This window comes from Thermobia domestica, chromosome 14 (genome assembly GCF_964235325.1).
Source record: "Thermobia domestica chromosome 14, izTheDome1.hap1.1, whole genome shotgun sequence".
In the NCBI taxonomy this organism is placed as follows: Eukaryota; Metazoa; Arthropoda; class Insecta; order Zygentoma; family Lepismatidae; genus Thermobia; species Thermobia domestica.
The window spans coordinates 202360804-202380803 of NC_137467.1; the positions used below are offsets into that span (position 1 = coordinate 202360804).

At 34.4% G+C, this 20000-nt stretch overlaps 1 protein-coding gene across 3 annotated transcripts in view; it reads right to left on the bottom strand.

Moving 5' to 3' along the window:
- Nucleotides 1-19407, bottom strand: part of LOC145670543 (uncharacterized) — a 59602-nt gene extending 40195 nt beyond the window's left edge. Inside the window, exons 1-2 of one of the 3 annotated variants that reach the window (XM_081739347.1) lie at nucleotides 19289-19407; nucleotides 13351-13902 (exon numbers count right to left, since the gene is read on the bottom strand). In XM_081739347.1, the coding sequence (XP_081595473.1) occupies nucleotides 13351-13787 (437 nt within the window). In that variant the 5' untranslated portion in view covers nucleotides 13788-13902; nucleotides 19289-19407. Of the gene's footprint in view, nucleotides 1-13350; nucleotides 13903-18632 lie in introns of all 3 variants that reach the window. The other 2 variants (XM_081739346.1, XM_081739345.1) reach the window with 2 other exon arrangements.
- Nucleotides 19408-20000: the final 593 nt, after the last annotated feature.

The following is a 20000-nucleotide window of genomic DNA, read 5'->3' on the forward strand; positions in this document are numbered from 1 at the left end:
TGACTCTCTAACGTAAAGATTATGTGCTGAAGGTAAGACGCGTCATCAATCTGAAATTGGTTGCTTTTAAGTAGAATATCAGTTACTTCAGTTCTCCTCCTTCGGGCTACTTACCTCATGGGGTAAATTCAAAACAATTTCAATTTAAAACAAATACATTGTAAAACTTTTCCGTAATTAAATATATATATATAAGGAAAATTAAACATTTAATGGGGAAATCTGTTATCAGGTTCGAACCAGCTACCTCCGGCATACAGACTCGTTGCTTTAACAAACTGAGCTATTTGTTTTCTTACGTGAAGCGAACCTGTTCTACCGTAAAGATGATTTTTCATTACGATCGTCCTACCAGTTCGTGCTTTTCCATAGGCAATTTCCACTATTTGCTCTATGTATACGTAAATACTTGGCATAGATTCATATATTTGGAGTTTGCAGATAATGCATGTAGTTTAGAAATGTTTCGTTAAAAGTTTCGTTTGTAGATTTAATCCACATTTCTCTCAATGACATAGATGTCGCTGCTTCGTGTTGAACTGCAGAATTCCCTCGCGTTCTAGAAAATTTCACACTTTAGCAGAGTTGGTAATTCTCGTAATTTCGGTCGATTTAATGTTTTTCGCTTCTAATGTACTTATTTTAAGCTAATATCTAACACAAATATTAAAAATGGCTTTGTTATTAACGTTTCCTGCTGGGGAAACCTTCCAAAATTTCGAACATATAAAGAAAACGGAGATATTTTCAGAAAACTTCAAAATAAAGAGACGCGTCATTTATTTTGCTCATAGTAGTACATACCACAATAAGAATTATAACTCTAACTCTCTCCATAGCCGAATGGTGAGGCTCCGAACTTGACCATTTTCCATGTCTTCTATAATTCATGAATTGTACTCCCCGTCTTTGATGGCCCATTACTTGGCGGGAAAAATTTTTCGACAAAACAAAAAAATATGGGTCTCTTAAAAACATGTCTAGTTGCTATAAAAAAAGTTTCAACAATATCTGAGATGGTGATGGTACATGCTCTGCCTGAATTGAAATTGTCACCGTCCTATGGCTCATTTTTTGGATTTAAAAGAAACATTTATTCTAAGCTTTATTAACTAACCCTCGTATAGTTCCAAATGTTCTAGAAACTCTTCTCATCGCTTTGGAATGTCTTTTCATCTGTGTTAGTAGACTTCAGTGAGATTTCGTAACCAAATATGGACATACGACGCAGAAACAATGACTCTCTTTGTGAACGCTCTCAGTCCGGAAAAAACGGGAAAGTTGCAAAGACATCTTACTTCTCGTCATCACTCAACGCTGATTCGATTATTTAAAATGTCCGCACTCCTTCAGCCAAAGAGTGTGAATTTGTTATCATACGTCATCACCGGAGAGCTTCAGCCCGGAGAACATATACGCAATAGCTAACTGAACAAAGCGTGCAGTTGTCCTGTGTCTAATCGACGAGAAACTTGTCGACGTTTGCTCGCGCATATCGCGCTTTTCTAAAAGCAGCATTCAGGCTGCCTATAATTATGGTACTACTAGATGGTTACGCGCATATAAACGTTCTGTGTTAAGTTAAAAGTGATGAAGCTTTCTATATACAAAAGTGACAGTTTGTATTTTCTCACAGTGATTTTTACATAAGTGCACTTGTCTAATAGTACGTCGACAACGACCCCATGGAACAGGACTCATACTTATAACGCCAATTTGGGACTCTTATCGAGGAAATAGCAGTTGGGATTCAAACTTGGGACTTCAACTTCAGAAACAGCGTATACATTCGAATACAGGACATCGAAGGAGCAACTTCGACAGGCTAGCCGAAGAAACACGTGAGTTACCTACCATTTTAAGCCACCACGTTACCTACTATTTAAGCCATCACGCCGCCACGTTATTAATACTGAATCATTAATTGTAAATGTATTTGAAACGTAAATGCCTGTAATACTTGTGTCTATACAGTAATATTACTTTCTTTCTACGAAAAGGTCAGTTTGTCATTTGCTATATATTTAATATTTAACTCTATTATATGTGTAGCTTAACAGAAATTTCACGTTGTCTACATTTTCATCTGCCATGCTCCCAGTCATCGTAAGTTGAAATTGCAGGCATGGGCAGTAATCATAATCGTCGTAGTGTAACTGGGAATCACAACTAAGAAAAAGGGGAATATATGAGAAATGAAAATCACTCCGAACCACGACGTAAATATTGATTACACCCGAAATGGCGAAACCGTAAACAGGACATACTGCAATCTTCGGATAGAACTGCATTTAATTATTTCAGCGTTCATTTATTAAAATACGAAAATAGTAAACATTTGAATCACGTAGTCACAAGTAGTTAACTTGGTGCAGAATCATGCGCAGATCGTTTCAACTTGTGAAGAGAAAGAAAAGAAAAAGAAAATAATGAATAGGATTTGAAACAAACAGAAAGTAAATATAATTATCACAGAAATATCATTAACATAAATTGTTTCGTGAGAAATTAAAACATTTTACTTGTTCGCGAATTTTTTCTTCCGTCAACTTTTAGAGTACGTACAAACGAAAGCACTGAACAGCTGATCATAGCCACACAAACACACACACAATTGTATCCATATGCACCTTGGAAAGTAAGGAATGAAAAAAAAAAATGTGCCTTGTGTAAGATATTCGCTCATGTTTGTGTAATTTTTGTTGAAACATTTAATTAAGTGAAAATTCAAAGCAAATTTTGTGCAATTGAAATTACATTGGTTTTAGAAAAGTGTTTGTTTATATATTGTTATCGAATTCAAGTGTTTATTTTTGCATGTTTCGTATTGTGATTTAGTTTTTAAGTTAAGTAAACATGGAGAGTAGTATTACGTTAGAGCAAATTCAAGCATTATTAGAGAAACAGTCTGAGAAATTAGAGCAAAAATTAGAAAGTAATAGTGAACGTTTAGAACATAAAATTGATAGTAATAACGAGCGAATAGATGAATTAAGAAATGAATGCACGAACAATAAGTTAGAGCTAGGATATAAGTTTGATTGTAAATTCGACCAATTGAGTACTGATATTACAACCACCAACAATTCCATTATCGAGGTACACGCTGGACTAATTAATGTGACGAATCAGGAACTGTTGAGTTTAAGAACAGTATAGAAGAATGTAGCAAAAGCCTTGTTGAGTTTCGTGAATGCATGCAGACGATACAACTTAACCGCAAAGAAGTGCAAGGCGAAAGTGAAATCGTAAACACTCTTGAATTCGCGCCGGCTCACATCGCGGAAGGTAGATGCCTAATAAGTCAGAGAGTTAGTTACAGTCAGGAAAGGAAATATGTAGTGTGGAAGTAGCAGTAAACAAAGGATCGTTATGTGTACGTACAGACAACTACGTTTCTAGTGTATTTAGTGTTATTGATTTACCGGCTAGGGATGCCGATGGTTCACACACAATGAGTGGTAGCATTGGGAATGCGCGTACCCACCCTCTCCAAGAAGCCAGGGAAGGCTTGAGAGTTGAATTGTTGTTTTTGTGTGATGATTTAATTACAGTGTTGTAGCTTTTACATCGCGGGCAAGTGGTCTTGTGCGACCTAACAGATTCAAATTTGTCTTTGGTACCATACACGGCCAACGTGAATTGCATTTTTATACTGCAGATCCATTCCGACTTTACTAACTTCGAGTACGGTAGTAAGAAACAGCTCCAGATTGATAGTTTGAAGTGTAGTCCTATCCAGCGAATTTTGTTTTATGTGGTAAGCGCTTTATTTGTAAACAATTTGTCAGAAACGTTTACGGTAACTGAGCCTAAAGGTAACATTCTTACTCAAGTGCATGCAAACAAAGGGAAACTGCCATTAGTGAAAAAGTTGAAATGTAGTACCGAGGTCAAGAAGAACAATGAGATAGTCCATGATAACCAATCGGGTTTTGCTAACACTGTGGTTTATAGGCATTCGGTCTCAAGGCGTACCAACAGTAAACTTAAAGGGAGTAAATTAGATTCTAGTATGGTCACCTTTTATCAAGCTAATGCGTCATCATTGCGAAATTGTAGAAAACGAAGGTTCAAATGTAAATCTACTCGAAATCAGCCGATTGTTCGTGATTATGTTCATGCTCGTCAATTTCAATGCAAAACGTACTCACAGCGCGCACAATCCCGCGTTAAGCATACAGTGGAAGGGAGAGCAAGAGTAAGACAAAAGTATTTTCGAAAACGAAAGTTAGGACAAAGCGATCGTGAGAAAGTCAAGACGCGAAAAAAGTGTACGTCGACTCCGAAGAATGCTAAAAGGCGGAAGCGTAAATACGTGCGAGTATTGTGCAGCAAATTACATGGTGAATACAGTGATAGGAAGTGTAAACGTAAAAAGAAATCTGTGCAAAAATCCATGATGCATTGCAAATTTAAGCGCCGTAAACAAAGACGCGTCATTGCGCGGAAATTAAGTAAATGCGCCACAAAAGGGAGAAAAGCCCGACGAATCCCAAAAACTAATTGGAAAAGTACTCGTAAGCGTATGAAATTGCAGGCGTACAAGTGTAATCGGCATCGGTGGAAAATGAAAGCTGTAGCGTAACCAAAGCGTGAACTTTGCCCGAACTTGGACTAACTCCCGAAAGAGACGAGAACTTAAACATTGAATCTGACTTTTAAGCTTTTATAAAGAATGAAAATAAAGATTATTACTCTTTTACTTCAATTATTCCCCACCGAATCTCGAAAGTTAGGAATTTGTTTTTCAGCTTTGAGTGTGTGCGCACCGCCCCTGACGCGCCCGTCCGAAAGAACCATCAACATCTATCTACCAACATGTACGTTTATAGAAATATCATGTTTATTCTTTCTTTACAGTTTTGGAAGAGGAATGTGGAAAGCAGAGGAAGGACAGCATTGGAAATTTTAAATAGGTAATCAACTTAGATCGCGATTTCGGACTTTGAAAATTTTAATAATTTCCCTCCACTTTTGGAAACTCTGATTATCCCGTTTCGGATACGGAACTTCTGTATCGAATTTTTGTTAGGATGTTTATGTTTCGTATGTCTTATTTCTTTTCAGGTGCTTCCAGTCTTGGGAACCAAATGTCATTAATAAAATTTTACTATTTTATTTTCTTTGAGTTTTTATTCATTTACCTTGTATGATTATATGAACATCTAGCTGTCCCCATACCATCAGGCATTTAGAGAAATGTTAGGCAATTAGAGATACTTAAAATTCAATTAGAGAAATACTAATGAATATTACAATTAATTATGAAATTTGGATTTTGAAAAAAAAATGTGGGTTCTTTAGGTTCTTCAGTTAATGAACCTTTCATCCGGTTTTGTCATTAAGTATGTGCAAGAGCATAATAAGTTTTGTAATATAAGACTGGTTAGGCGTCGAAATACTGAAAATTAAATAATACTTAGTATGGTTTTGTAAGTAATTGAAAATAATGTTGAATTTAATAAATCTATTTATGAATTCATTCGCATATGGTGTTCGTTATGCAAAGTCAGTGGGTATTTGTTACGACGTTAATGAAGTTCGAATTTAATTGAGTTTAAAGATAACTGTTCTGTTCTACAAGATAAGAAGAGGTAAAAGGTTGAAAAATATGATTCAACCCTTAGAGGCGTCACTAGTTTCTTTCTAAATTAGTGACGAAATCGGGGTAGCGTCCGATTGGGCCTCAGCTAGTGTGTGATTCGGCAATTATACACACACACTTCAAAATTCCATTTTGGCTTGTGACGTTTAATATACATATTTAAGAAAAAGGAAAGACATTTAATTGACGCTTAAAATTTCATATTTTTATTAGATATTCATCTTTAATTGACTTAAAAGAGATAATAAATTGTATTTGTTTAGATCCTAGTAAACCACCTTTTCTCTTCTTTTCTTTTGGCTGGACTGTGTTGATAAGATAAGATAATAAAAGATGCACAAGATATTGTTAGGGAATATGGTTATCATCCAGAGCTGTAAGTTTTGCTATAGTATCATGTCAACACGGTACAACCAACAATAACCGATACAATTTGGTATCGACGTATAAAGTGTCTATTTCAATTAGGTAGCATTACCTATAATATATTCGGTACATTTAAAGTGAAATATTTTATTAAAAGTGAATAATATTTTGCGTCGTAGAGAATTCAATGTTGAAGTATTCTCGTTATTTGTTTAAGTTTCCATCAGAAACTTGTTTCAGTTTAGTGAAACGATTTGGCTATCATTTTATTCAATTTGAAATGAAAAAAAAACAAAAAGAAAGGACGTATAGCGGCAGTAAGTAACTGAGATATGCAAGGCAACAGGCCAGTTGTAACTTAACAACTATAATTGGGCAAGAATGGATTAGGCTAATAAGTAGTTCCCATGTTGCGGGTTAATGCCGGTGTCAAAGGCTAATTGAAAAGCGGCACCGATGTTGAGTTTCAGGATATTGGCGATGATATTCGCATATAGGGCGATCATACCGTGTAAGGCCTATAGAGAGGCAAACGCTTATATTGAGAACCATGAATTATGTATATTGCGAAGTGTACACGATGCAAAGGGCAATGAAAGGCCGCATCTGTGTTTTTCGAGGTTGATTTTTCCTTCGTTGTTGTTAAGTTCCCAGCCAAGGGTGCTGGAGGAGGCAAGAAGCCTATAATTTTGTGCGTATATGCTACTAAATGACAATGATCCATAAGGTTGACATGTATATCCCCTTTATGTTCGATGTTGGGAAAGCGTAAGAAATATTTCTAGAAACGCCCATGCTTTGAGGTGAATTTATCCCTCTTATGTTGTGTAAATTGTCTTTTTAAAGACAACCGCAATATGGATTATTCTAGCTCAGTTTTGTAAGTGCACATAACCCAGTTAGTTGCCATTAAACGTCTATCACAAAATTGTTGTTAATAAATTGTTATAGCCAGGTTAAAATAAGATAAATAAGTAAACTTAAGATGTTAAGTTGGGATTTCAAGCAATGTTTTTCAGAATTAAATTTATGAGAATACATCAACTTTATTACGTAACAACAGATGCTAAACTGTATTAATGTTTAATGAACAAGTTATAAACATTATGGAAATTTGATAACTAAATTTGTCGTTAGTTTTGAATTCATCAACATTATTGGTTTGATTTTGGATAAAATTTGATAAATATTGTTTTAAATTTTGAAATGAGCGTATTTTAGAAATTGAGAAAATGTGAATAATAATTATTAAAGTAAAATTAATTGAATAACGAATATGACATTCTGATTGTAAATGATATGGTCAAATGTAATGATTTATTCTTGATTGTGACTTTAATCTCGGATATGACGATAATCCCGATAATGATACGTGCATTTTGCCAGAAGGCCGCACATTTTGAATCGGCTAGCGCTCTTTAAAAGAATATTTTGTAAACCTACAAATTTTGTAGGTATGAGCGGGTCTAAAATAATTAATAGTTATTGAATGGTTGATGATATTGAGATGCAGGGCTGTAGTATCGAACTTCCCTCCCCCAGGGTATTCTTATTGTCCTTTTCATGTTTATTTTCTTGAAACACCTTCTTTAGGTCTAGATACTGACAGTCCAATTGGGGTTGGAAAATTTTACCCGATTATGACATAGCTGTAATGCGCGAAGCATTCAGCTGGGAGGGACTGGGATTTAGTGCAGAAGCGATTTATTCAAATCGTCGGGGAGTTCAGCGACCCCGCACACTCTAGCTATGTGAGATTGTAAGTCGGTGCCTTTTGGTCTTCGGGACCAATTCATTAACCTATATTTTTGTTTAATTAACGACTTGCAACCTGTGCTGTCTACCAATGACACGCAGGACGGCCCTACGTAGGGCTTAACCGCCGTTTAACTCATGTATATATTAAAATGTTTGAAAGTCTACTAGTTAGGTTATGTAATGCAAATATATAGATAAACATGTTAATTGTTTTGCATATTATGATATAATACGTAAAAATGTTAGTATATAGGAAGATTTTGTTTAGTTTTGAACTTTACTAGTTTTATGAATAGATTTTGCATATGCAGTGAGAAAGTATAACTAGAATTTGAACTTTGTTCATATATCGAACTATATTTACATAGTATATTCGTATAATTTTAATTATTATTCTGAAAAACAAATATTTAGAAATGAAGAAGTAGTCTTAATGTGGAAAACATATTTAAAAAAAAGTTTGCTTCTATAGATTTTTACAAGTTTATCTATTGCTCAACGACTCACATAAAGGAGAGAATACCTAATTTTGTTTTGTTTCGTGTCAAATAATTCATACAGATGGAAAAATTTAATTTAATTCACTTTATTAGAGTTTTATTCATTGCAATATGAGAAAAAGCATTAGTTGGAGCTTTCGCTACATGCTTCATTTGAATCATAATTAACGAATTATTTTGTTGTTTATCTGATTATTTTCATGTTCAAAAGTTTGAGAGGAGAGAACATTGTTTTGAATTAGCACTTGTCTATAAAACTCACACAATTGTAATGGAATTCAGAGTGAATTCGAGAATTTTGAGAGTTGAGAATTTGAAAAAAAGAAAAAAAGAAAATAATAATAATGGAAAGAAATTGGTTTGTTGTACAATTTAATAGTAACTGATAGATCCCATTGCTTATAGTATGTTGAGGTAATCAGGGTTAAATCTGTTAGTCACGTTGATATTGATAATGGTCATCGAGTGAACAAAATCATTGCGTGTAAATGATTTTGAGCTGTATGCGTTTTAGTTCAACTGAATGGCAATTGAGCATTACAAATAAGTTAGGGCTATTTTGAGATGCCAAAGGCTGTATAGAGCGGCATCCTTGGATGAATTTATTATTATGAGTTTATTGTTATTTTACCGTGAAACCAAAGGCCATTAGAGGGCGGTTCACGTTTAGAGATGGATACTCCTTGAATACCTAGCTTGGGAATGCTAGAAGGGTAGAGAGAGTTTGTTCCAAGTGTTTAATGTTTTTTAGAGGTGGATTGTAAATCCCTCTTATTATGCGATATGTGTTTGCGATTAATGCCCGTAGAATCGACTTGTAATTTGCCTTTGCCAATAAAATGCTTGTTGAAAATGAGGTAAGGACATGATTGTATCAGCCAAAAGTTGTGTGTTCTCCAATGTTATACAAGTTCCGTGCACTAGTGTTGATGCCCGCATACTTATTACAATAAATAAGTAAAATAAAAGTTTACGTTTGTCGCGAGTAATGCTGATAATTAAAAAAAATGCGAATTGACAGTTGATTCTAAATTTATTTGAAGCAACCCAATAGATCTTTTGTTTGTTGTTTGTCGTAACTATTTTACGAATATTTGTTTTGAAAATTCTTTTGTATTATTAATGTTTTACATGTATGAATATATATTAGTTGATATAATCATTTTTATGTTGTATTAAACTTTTATGGTTGATAATCGAGTGTTATAAAAATTTTGAATAAGAAAATTTAAGTATTAATTAAGTTTGTTGTAAAAGGTGCATATATACACATACTACACTACACAAATTACATATTAGGAATTCCGATATTATCGTTTATTTCGTTGTTAAGCTACACTTCTGAAATTGGTATACACATTGTTGCTATTGTCTAGTAGTTAAGTATTTCCTGTGTCAATGTTCATTTGTACATTTATTTGGCTTTGCATGCTTGAATATATTATGTGTTTAGTGAAAAATAATTGAAAGGTAAATTAAAGTACATTGAATTATAGTGAGAAACCAATATTTGAAAAAATGAATAAACAAATAAAAGGAACTATAAACTGAAAATATAAATAAATTAATGATGAACAATTCATTAATGGTGGCATAAAAGTGGCTTAATTAGAACTTAAAGGTGGCTTCATATAAATGAAAGGTGGCTTCATATAAATGAAAGGTGGCTTTATAAACATAATAGGTGACTTTAACAAAGGTGGCTTGTTGTCATACAGGGTGAACAACCTCACAGTTACAAAGTGAAGTGTAATATATACAGTGCAATCCCAATACGCCGATTTTTCATAGTGAGTCCCCACCGATCTTCGATTCATATACAGAATGTTCCACAATATAGTGATTTTCTAGTAACACTTCGGTGAACTAGTGAAGTTTGTTATATACTGTGCAGTCCCGATATACTGAATCTCTACGGTGAATTTCCAGTGACAGTCGATTCATATATATAGGACGTTCCAAAATATAATGACCCTCAAGTGACATTCCAGTATGGACTATTAACCCTTCAACGGCCAGGGTTCTCTTCACAAATTGAATCAATTTGTTCGGCCACTGTTCAGGCCCCAATAGGTTGTCACCGTCCTATGGCTCATTTTTTGGATTTAAAAGAAACATTGAAAAGATAGATTTATTCTAAGCTTTATTAACTAACCCTCGTATAGTTCCAAATGTTCTAGAAACTCTTCTCATCGCTTTGGAATGTCTTTTCATCTGTGTTAGTAGACTTCAGTGAGATTTCGTAACCAAATATGGACATACGACGCAGAAACAATGACTCTCTTTGTGAACGCTCTCAGTCCGGAAAAAACGGGAAAGTTGCAAAGACATCTTACTTCTCGTCATCACCCAACGCTGATTCGATTATTTAAAATGTCCGCACTCCTTCAACCAAAGAGTGTGAATTTGTTATCATACGTCATCACCGGAGAGCTTCAGCCCGGAGAACATATACGCAATAGCTAACTGAACAAAGCGTGCAGTTGCCCTGTGTCTAACCGACGAGAAACTTGTCGACGTTTGCTCGCGCATATCGCGCTTTTCTAAAAGCAGCATTCAGGCTGCCTATAATTATGGTACTACTAGATGGTTACGCGCATATAAACGTTCTGTGTTAAGTTAAAAGTGATGAAGCTTTCTATATACAAAAGTGACAGTTTGTATTTTCTCACAGTGATTTTTACATAAGTGCACTTGTCTAATAGTACGTCGATAACGACCCCATGGAACAGGACTCATACTTATAACGCCAATTTGGGACTCTTATCGAGGAAATAGCAGTTGGGATTCAAACTTAGGACTTCAACTTCAGAAACAGCGTATACATTCGAATACAGGACATCGAAGGAGCAACTTCGACAGGCTAGCCGAAGAAACACGTGAGTTACCTACCATTTTAAGCCACCACGTTACCTACTATTTAAGCCATCACGCTGCCACGTTATTAATACTGAATCATTAATTGTAAATGTATTTGAAACGTAAATGCCTGTAATACTTGTGTCTATACAGTAATATTACTTTCTTTCTACGAAAAGGTCAGTTTGTCATTTGCTATATGTTTAATATTTAACTCTATTATATGTTTAGCTTAACAGAAATTTCACGTTGTCTACATTTTCATCTGCCATGCTCCCAGTCATCGTAAGTTGAAATTGTAGGCATGGGCAGTAATCATAATCGTCGTAGTGTAACTGGGAATCACAACTAAGAAAAAGGGGAATATATGAGAAATGAAAGTCACTCCGAACCACGACGTAAATATTGATTACAAAATGGAAGGCACCCAATAGAAATACATAATTTCCTTCAGACTGTGACAGAATGTGGTTCTATTACCGTGTATTCCCGATTGAGATAAGCCATTCTATGACGGTATCGAGGTTCATCTTCCGATAAGGGGAACATTACACTATCACGGTCTCCAGGTTCGGGTGCTATCGGATTAACAAAGAGAGACTTGGTCGCGTACCCACCGTTGCTGACGAGCCAGTCATATTTCAAAAGAAGGGTTTGAACTTTTGTTTTTCACAGTCTCATAAGAATTATATTTCCGAGCTTCTCCTATAGCGTCTGGAAAGAAACTTATGAGGTGTGCAAAAAGCAAAATAAGCACCGGACGGTTGCAGAGGACAAATGTATCCTTGCACTGCGCTACATTAAATATTTCGATGAGTATCTGGGCAAAGGTGATATGTCCAATTTTTTTCCGAAAATGAGGTAATGAGGTTATGACTGATACGAATAATGTCCGAAGTGCTTCTTCATTCGTGAGCAATGGTTCTAAATGCAAATACGTAATAACGACGTTATTGGCAAAAAACAAAAATTATATGTTTTGGAATCATGATATGCTGTTAGCAAGGTGATAAGTCCATTTGTATATACATATCACTTATGTTTTTCCTAAAAACGGAGGTGATAAGTCAATTTATGTGAACATATCAGCTGTTTTTCTGAAAACGGTTCGTAGTAATTTTGGTATCTTCACATATCTTCTATTTCTTGCTGACCATTCTACTTTGTACATGCACTTGTTATTAATTTTTAGAATTTTACTGGAGGTATCTATTTCCACATTTTGCACTTGTGGTTTCAATATTCTGAAAATATGAGCCACTTTGTGAGACGGTTGAAGTTACGTTTACCGGTCCTTTTCCAGTATGAAACTCTTGCCTCCGTTTTTGAGCGTTATGCCTTGTAATCGCAATGAAGGCGTAGAGATACACTAGCAAAACCAAAAATAGTTCCAACACAACACTTAGTTTTTAAGCACTTTCTTCGCTTATGAAAGTTGATCAATTGAATATTATCTTATTGGGAACATATTTATCATATTAAAACACATAATAATATACGTAATAACTTATTAGTGAAAAAATGCACATTATTGCGTATAGTCCACACATGCCTTTTAGCTTTGGAATTCAGCAGGGAGGAGAATGTTAAGCTGATTTGAATTTTTTGTCCGTATTTGGTCGCACGAAGAGGAAAGCAGCTGGGTGGCAGAAACTTATGACCACAGGAGTCCGCAGCATCTCGGTTCATAAGAATTTTTGTTCTCGTGCGTGGCAATTCCAAGAAATTCTCTTTGAATACCAGGGTTGATTGAGAATTATATAACGATAACGTTATAAAATTACAATATAAATTTTACTAGCAGCACACTCCAAGCCATAGCTCTGAAGATGTTACCGTTGCATTGTAACGAAAGCTCAGCACAACATTCACTCTGGCAGCAATACCGAAAAAATTAGATTAATATCTATGTTATGTTTATCGAATGGACTGAGTTTGAATAGGAAGTCTCATTGACAGGTTCATGTCCTTTCCTTGTCAGAAGTGTGTCAGTATTCAATTCTAACACCCAACTCTTAGCAAAACGACGTTTACAGCAAATTGTAATTACTTTTGGATACTTATTTCACTGCCAAAATTTTTTCCCTTTTACAAACTTAAGCATTATGTTGCATTCTCTACGTGTCCAAACGTTTGCGATTAAATTAACTCAGTTTAAAGTAAACGAAGAAAAGAATAGTTAACGACGTATTTCAAATGTTGAAAATATATATTTGTACGCACCATACCCATAAGGAAACAAAACGAATTTAAACGTACCTGAGGGCTTGAGCATCGTTACCTGCTTCTCGAATATCATTTTCTTGAACATTTTCTTCCTGATCGTCCTTCTCTCCAATAGTGACAGACATGTGACTGCTTGACTCTTCCGTGTTGTGTGTAAAATCCGGGGATCTTGGCTCGATGTTACTGTGAAAATGATTGGCATTTACGACTACTTCATCTGTTGATAAACTCTTGACTAAACATATTGCTTCCGAAGTTAGTTTCCAATCGGATATTGATTCATCCTTATTACTTTCTGAAGAGATATTCTCCCTTTCGGTTGCACTTTCACGTTTCTTACATTCCAAACATATTTTAAGAGGATCTTTGTGAACTCTAGTGTCACTAGTACTTAGTACATAATTACAATCTTCAAATGACTCGTTTTCTGTTTTCATTTCAACTTTAATATGATCATTTTCTGTTTCCATTTCAATTTTATTACGACCAAAGTAGTAACAGTGAAAAGGAATTTCGCTGACACAAAAACTGTCCACGTTAGAGACTGATACCTTCAGCACTTAGTGTTCAGCAATGCGAACAAATCTGAAAAATAGAAACATATTAACAAAAATTATAAGAGAGCCAGAGGAAGACAATAGTAAAAGCAGCTTCAGGTCAAATTCAGTTGGTGAGTGAAATCGTTTAGGATCAGACTACGGGTGTGAAAGGTACTGAAATCACTATTTTAAAATATCTGAAATTTGCTACTACCGATACCAAAATATCGATATACCATAATACCGAGAATAGAGAACTGTATCGAAATACTGATATTATGTTTTCTTCTATTTTACATATGAGTATATTATAGATCTGTATTACCTCTCTTGTATAGTGTTGTTCTTTAATACATAAGTTCATTTTATCGATGTACTGTTTTTGCTTTTTGAATTTAAGTAGTTAGGAATTGTCAAAATCCAGTGTTGTACGAGGACAGAAAAATATTATATTTTTTAAATAAAATATGGAAAGCAATGTTATATAAATTTCCCAATTAAAAATAGATAACAATTTCCAAACTTACTGTAATATTTTAAAAACAGATCTGCTGTTCCCTGAGAATTTTGTCTTTACTCAAATGCAATAGCGCTAGCAATTTCTAGTTAAATTCATTTTGTTTTCATTGTCCTATGTTTTAATTTTATGAACTTACCTTTCTTCGGTATTTTTGGTTTACAATATTCATCATCTTCTTTTTTTTTTTTTTTTTTTTTTTTTTTTAAGAAACTTATGGTATTTCTTGTTATATTCACGTTAAGCGTCACTTTGGTAAAAATATTCAGTATGTAGAACCTACTGATTAATGCTGAATCCTATCAACGTTAGATCTTATCACAAATAAATGAGTATCTCGCGCAGAAGGTGAACAAGCTAACTGCAGAACATATAGAGAGTTCTTCTATGGGATGTAATAGGGTATATACTCATTTAATCTTTTTGTAGTTTAGCATACCTACCTTAAATTAACGAAAGAACAAACGTATTAAATGCATAATCATATGGTATATTTTACTTAACTAAAACGGTTCAATAAATAGATACACATTGTATACTTGTTATACAATGTTTTTCGATAGACAATCAAAATTAATACCAAACAAATCTTAACACCAAACAGCACAAATGCTAGCGAGAAATTTCATTTATTCTAAAATGGAAGTAAAATAGAAAGATGAAAATAGTAATAATGCAACTTTTTTTAACCTAACATTAAAAACAAAATTTATTTTACCGAATAAATTGCTGTTTACAATAGTAGGTAGTTCACGATTTAAACGGTTATCTTTCATATATGGACGCAGAAAACTGTCATTTTCTGGCTGGTGGTGTAGTTTTGGCGCACAACAGTTTGGAAGATTTACAGGTAAAATTAGATACTTTGCACCATAGAACACAGGGTTTGAAAAAACCCGTTTTTTTTAAAAAAAAAGCCCAACCCACCTGGGCCCATGTGAGTTTTTTCGGGTATTTTCGGGTTTAATTGGGTTTTTTCGAAATATTTCAATGTTTTTGGGGTAAAAGTGTTAAAATATGATTTATATTTCAAGATTATCATTGTCACAACTTGTCACAATTGTCACAACAATTTTCTATTCAGTTCAGTTTTGAAAAAAAGGCCACCATTTTGAAATTTTACGTTGGATCGCTGCCAAAGTGTATACAGCTAATTTATAGTGTCTCGTGCTTCTACTATGAACATGTCAACTTAAAAGATCAAAAATTGCACTTTGTAGCGTGGATATCCGCTGTTTTGAAAAAAGAATGGCCGCCATTTTGAAATTTTACGTTGGTATGCAGCCAAAATCTATACAGGAAATTTAGTGTATCTCGTGATTGTACCTTGAAAATTTCAACTTAAAAGACCGAAAGTGATACCCGAAGTAATATGTGTGGTACAAACAGACGAAAGAACAAATGTAGATCGAATCATCCCAGGAGCCTCAGTGACATTCGCCAAATATGAACACAAAATATATTAATTTAAAACAAAGATATCTAATTCGTGTTTTATACAATAAATGTTTCAAAATGTCTTATACGACATAAATATTTTCCAGTGTAAAATAAATAGTTTTATTGTAGGAGTCATGGGCAGCGATTATGGGGGCAAAGGGGGGAGTTGCCCCCACTTTTTTGAAATTACACATTAACGTATATAGTTTCATTTTGAAATATAAAGTTTTGTATGTATTATTGCTTCATAGAATAAAAATGGTGCCATAAAATATTTGTCGTTCCATGAGTACGTATTGGTTGTCTTCCCGTGGAATTAAGGAAGCTACAGGAATTGCGTTTGAATTGCCACTAAAAATGGCCCAAAAATTAACCTATTCGAGCACCACAAATTCGAGCGTAATTTCATTTCTTCTTCCAAGGGCTCGCTATGTTAGTCAGGCGCTCTGGAACTAATTGAGATAACATTTCGCAAGAAAAGATGTCCTTCACAAGTTATTCTTTAATTGCACAAAAATCAACAGTTCCTAAAATGTATTTTCTTCTTTCTAATAATAAGGAATATTTTGATTTTTTCAGTTTAACATCCTGTTCAGCAGCGAAGTTATATGAGACGTGGATTTAATGGTCAACGTAGAGTCATAACCACGTGAGCTTCTCCCCGGGAATCGAGCCCGGGTCTCCCACGTCAAAGGCGTGTACGCTAAACGCTTAGCCACGAAGGAGCTCAGTAAGGAATATTAATTTTGCAGTGCAATATAGAAGGTTAAGGGTATACATATATAGTTTTGTATATACAGATAAGATTTAGTAAATTCAATAATTCTAGGTTTTAGGATTATTTTGTAAAACCGAAATGTGGAGTGACTAAGTATTGCTGAGTTTTGATATATTCCAAGAAAGTGAAAACTGTACTTAATGGGAGCGAACATGTTTCGGGAAGCTGCTAAAGTATTTCTTTAAATGTCGTAGCATATAGTTGTAGTATTCACTATCATTCTAAGAGTAATAACACATATAATAACATGCGTGGAATTAAAAATATAAGTTGTTCATTAATTTCCAGTTTCAATATAACTTTTGCAAAACAAGCCTTATTATTCATTACTATGATTATTTGATTAATATTATCCTTTCTGTTTATTTGTTTTGCAAATTTGTTATTAAATAGGCCCCTAATATGATCACAAAATTTTCTAGACAGATATTCATGAGCAAGGAACCAAATCCCTTTTTACACCTTCGTTGTTGAAGAGTACAAAGGGCTAGTACCTACTTGCGTTGCTCTTGTCAATTTACTTAATAAAATATGAAACAAGATATACGGTATTTTAACTGAAAAAGACAGTTATCCTAATAGTTATATACCCTTTCGTCAAACAAAGTGTTACAAGCAGCCAGGAAAACTAACATTGATACCCAATATTCAGATCATGTCTTACCCCCTCCCCTACTTTTAACGTCCAACTGCCGCCACTGGTTGGAGTTCACTTCCGATACTTTGTGCGTTCAATTACGGGAATTTCCCGAGCATTTGTTGCAAGAGGCTCTTTCCAGAAAATTAATTTAAAACAATTAACACAAACATAATTCATATTTTATAAAGTAAATGTCTTAAATGATATTCAATATCTTCCAGCGTAAAATAAATAGTGTTATTGTTGAACTATTCAGTTGCGACGCTTTGTGCGTTGAATTGCGGGAATTTCCCGAGCACTTCTTTCGCGTATTTTTTTTCGAAAATGCAGCTTTTTCTTGGTGTATATCGAAACTTCCACTAGTAAGGAAGTTTGAATTCAGCATTTGAAATAGTAAGAGTTACGTAATCTTCGGAACTCCGAGCATTAAGCTTTTTAAATTTGGCAAGAATTTTTACGCTATTGCTGGTGTTGATTTTGCAGAATGGTTATTTGAAGAGTAGCAACAAATAACTGAACTAAACTGCTGTTGTTGGAAAACCAAATTTTACTGAAGAATACTTGTGTTACCACCAAAGGTACTAAAATAATAATACCAATAGGTTTACTAATGCACTACATATTTACTGGTAGTACCGGCACCTATGGTCTTAAACCCGATGAGGGATAACGTCCCTCGGCGTCGCCGAGTCAGCGAGCACACTTTTCATGGAAAGTATTTTCTAAAATATAAAATTTCATATCTTACTTCAAACAGGCTATAAGTATAATCTATACATTAATTTGTTCTATAATTACCTCAAGCTAAGTTTTTTTTTTAAATATTTTTTAAAATTCATTCAGTGCATTCAGAAGTTTATAAAAGTATTATGTTGCTGTATACCTTAACGTGAAAGCATTTAATTCGCCCAAGAAAGTCCAAAATCTGATAAAAATAACTTTCAATGTAATTACCTTAGTTGTACCAACAATATACTAACAAAAAGCTCAAAAACCCAGGTGGGTTTTTTCCGGTGGGTCCAACCCGAAAAAATCCGGTGGGTTTTTTCGGGCTGGGCCCACTTGGGCAAACCCTGATAGAACAACATCTTAAAAAACAAATTTCTCAAGCGACAGAATTTAATAAAAAGTAATACAGCTGTATTTTAGGTTTTAAATGCAGGTCTACTAGTGCAAAATCATTTCAAGTGCATTACGTCGGATCAAAATAAGTGAGTGCATAAGAAAGAGGACTCTATTAGGTGCTACTTTTCTTTCGGTATATTTTCTTTAGTGTAGACAAGCGGTATTTTATGTTAACAAATAGTGTTGCTAGTAGGAAATGATGGCAAATGCTATTGAAATTTGTAACATTGCCAAAACACATCTATTTTTAGTAACCTCACATAGGCATATACATACCATCGCTGACGAGCCCGCTACCTCAAAGCATCCCCGGCTGGCCACCAAGCTTGGACCCGCCCTGCCGCGGTTAGATAGTATTTTTTTTTTTACAAGTCAATTAGCATGGGTTGGTTTGTGTTTTAAAGACTGTATGCGTAAGGAGTATTTACACGCAAATTATAAAACAATTGTAACTTTTCAATTTTTACTTCTGGTGGTTCCTTTTATCTATACAAAGTGAGATATTTTCGTTTCCTTCAGCGCAAATCTTCTATGGGACAATAATAAGGAAATTAGTGAACGAATTATAGTTTTTCAATAATTATTTGAGGGGTTTACCAAAAGCAAACCTTTACGATTTTCTATACTTAACAAATAATAGTATATTATTTTCCTTCCCTTTCAGCAACATCCTGGGAGAATTTATCCAACAGGATTCAAGTAGGGTTACCATTCTTTCGTAGTACTTATTTCCTCTCAGGTAGAAATGTTTTGTACTCATTACTGCTACAGTTAATTACTCGAATGACATATTATATGAGTAGCCTACTTAACACTTATATAATACGAAGTGGCTGAATATACTGAGACCACTCACATACAATGACCTGTTTGAAATCAATTTTCATGTTTTCTTTCATATTTGTAAGAAGTTACCAATCTTGAATTATAACCTAGATTTCATAGATCATAATTCAGCCTGTAGATGATGTGCAGATACTCCTTACTGTTCTGTTGGTGTTCTTATGCAATAGCAATCTGCATCTTGTTTTATGGTAGAAATGACGAGAAAATACCTGTGTCTGACAACGCGTGACAACCAGTGTTGCCAACAAGCCCGGAAGAAAACAGGATGGATGGCCTTCACAAACAAGCTTTTTGACGCAAAAATTGGTAACCTTGTGAACTGCTAACCTAAATTGGGGCTATAGAAAAATTTGAAATGATGAATTTTATTCGATGGAGAATAACAATCAACATACATAACTTTAAATTACAATAAAATCCATCACCAACCAAGGGCATCAGTCCTGAGGGACCGGGCCCACAATTCACGTGCGGGCTCCATGTATTTTTATGAATACGTAATTTTTATTGTATTTTTATGAATACGTATACGAACATTACACGTATTTAATGAATATGCAATATTTTGCATAATTTTAACTCAATTTGTCTTAAGATCCTCATATATGCCCTCTTAAACCCTTGTCTGCAGATAGCCCTATATCCGTTTTTATTTGATTCTTTGAAATAGTAATACAGTGTATGTGTGATATGGGAGTTTTAGAAAACAAGCTATATTTAAGACTATAAGCATTTCATAGTTTTATATGGCTAAATGCCTCTCCAAATAGGCTAGATTTAGCCAAAAATAGGCTAAAT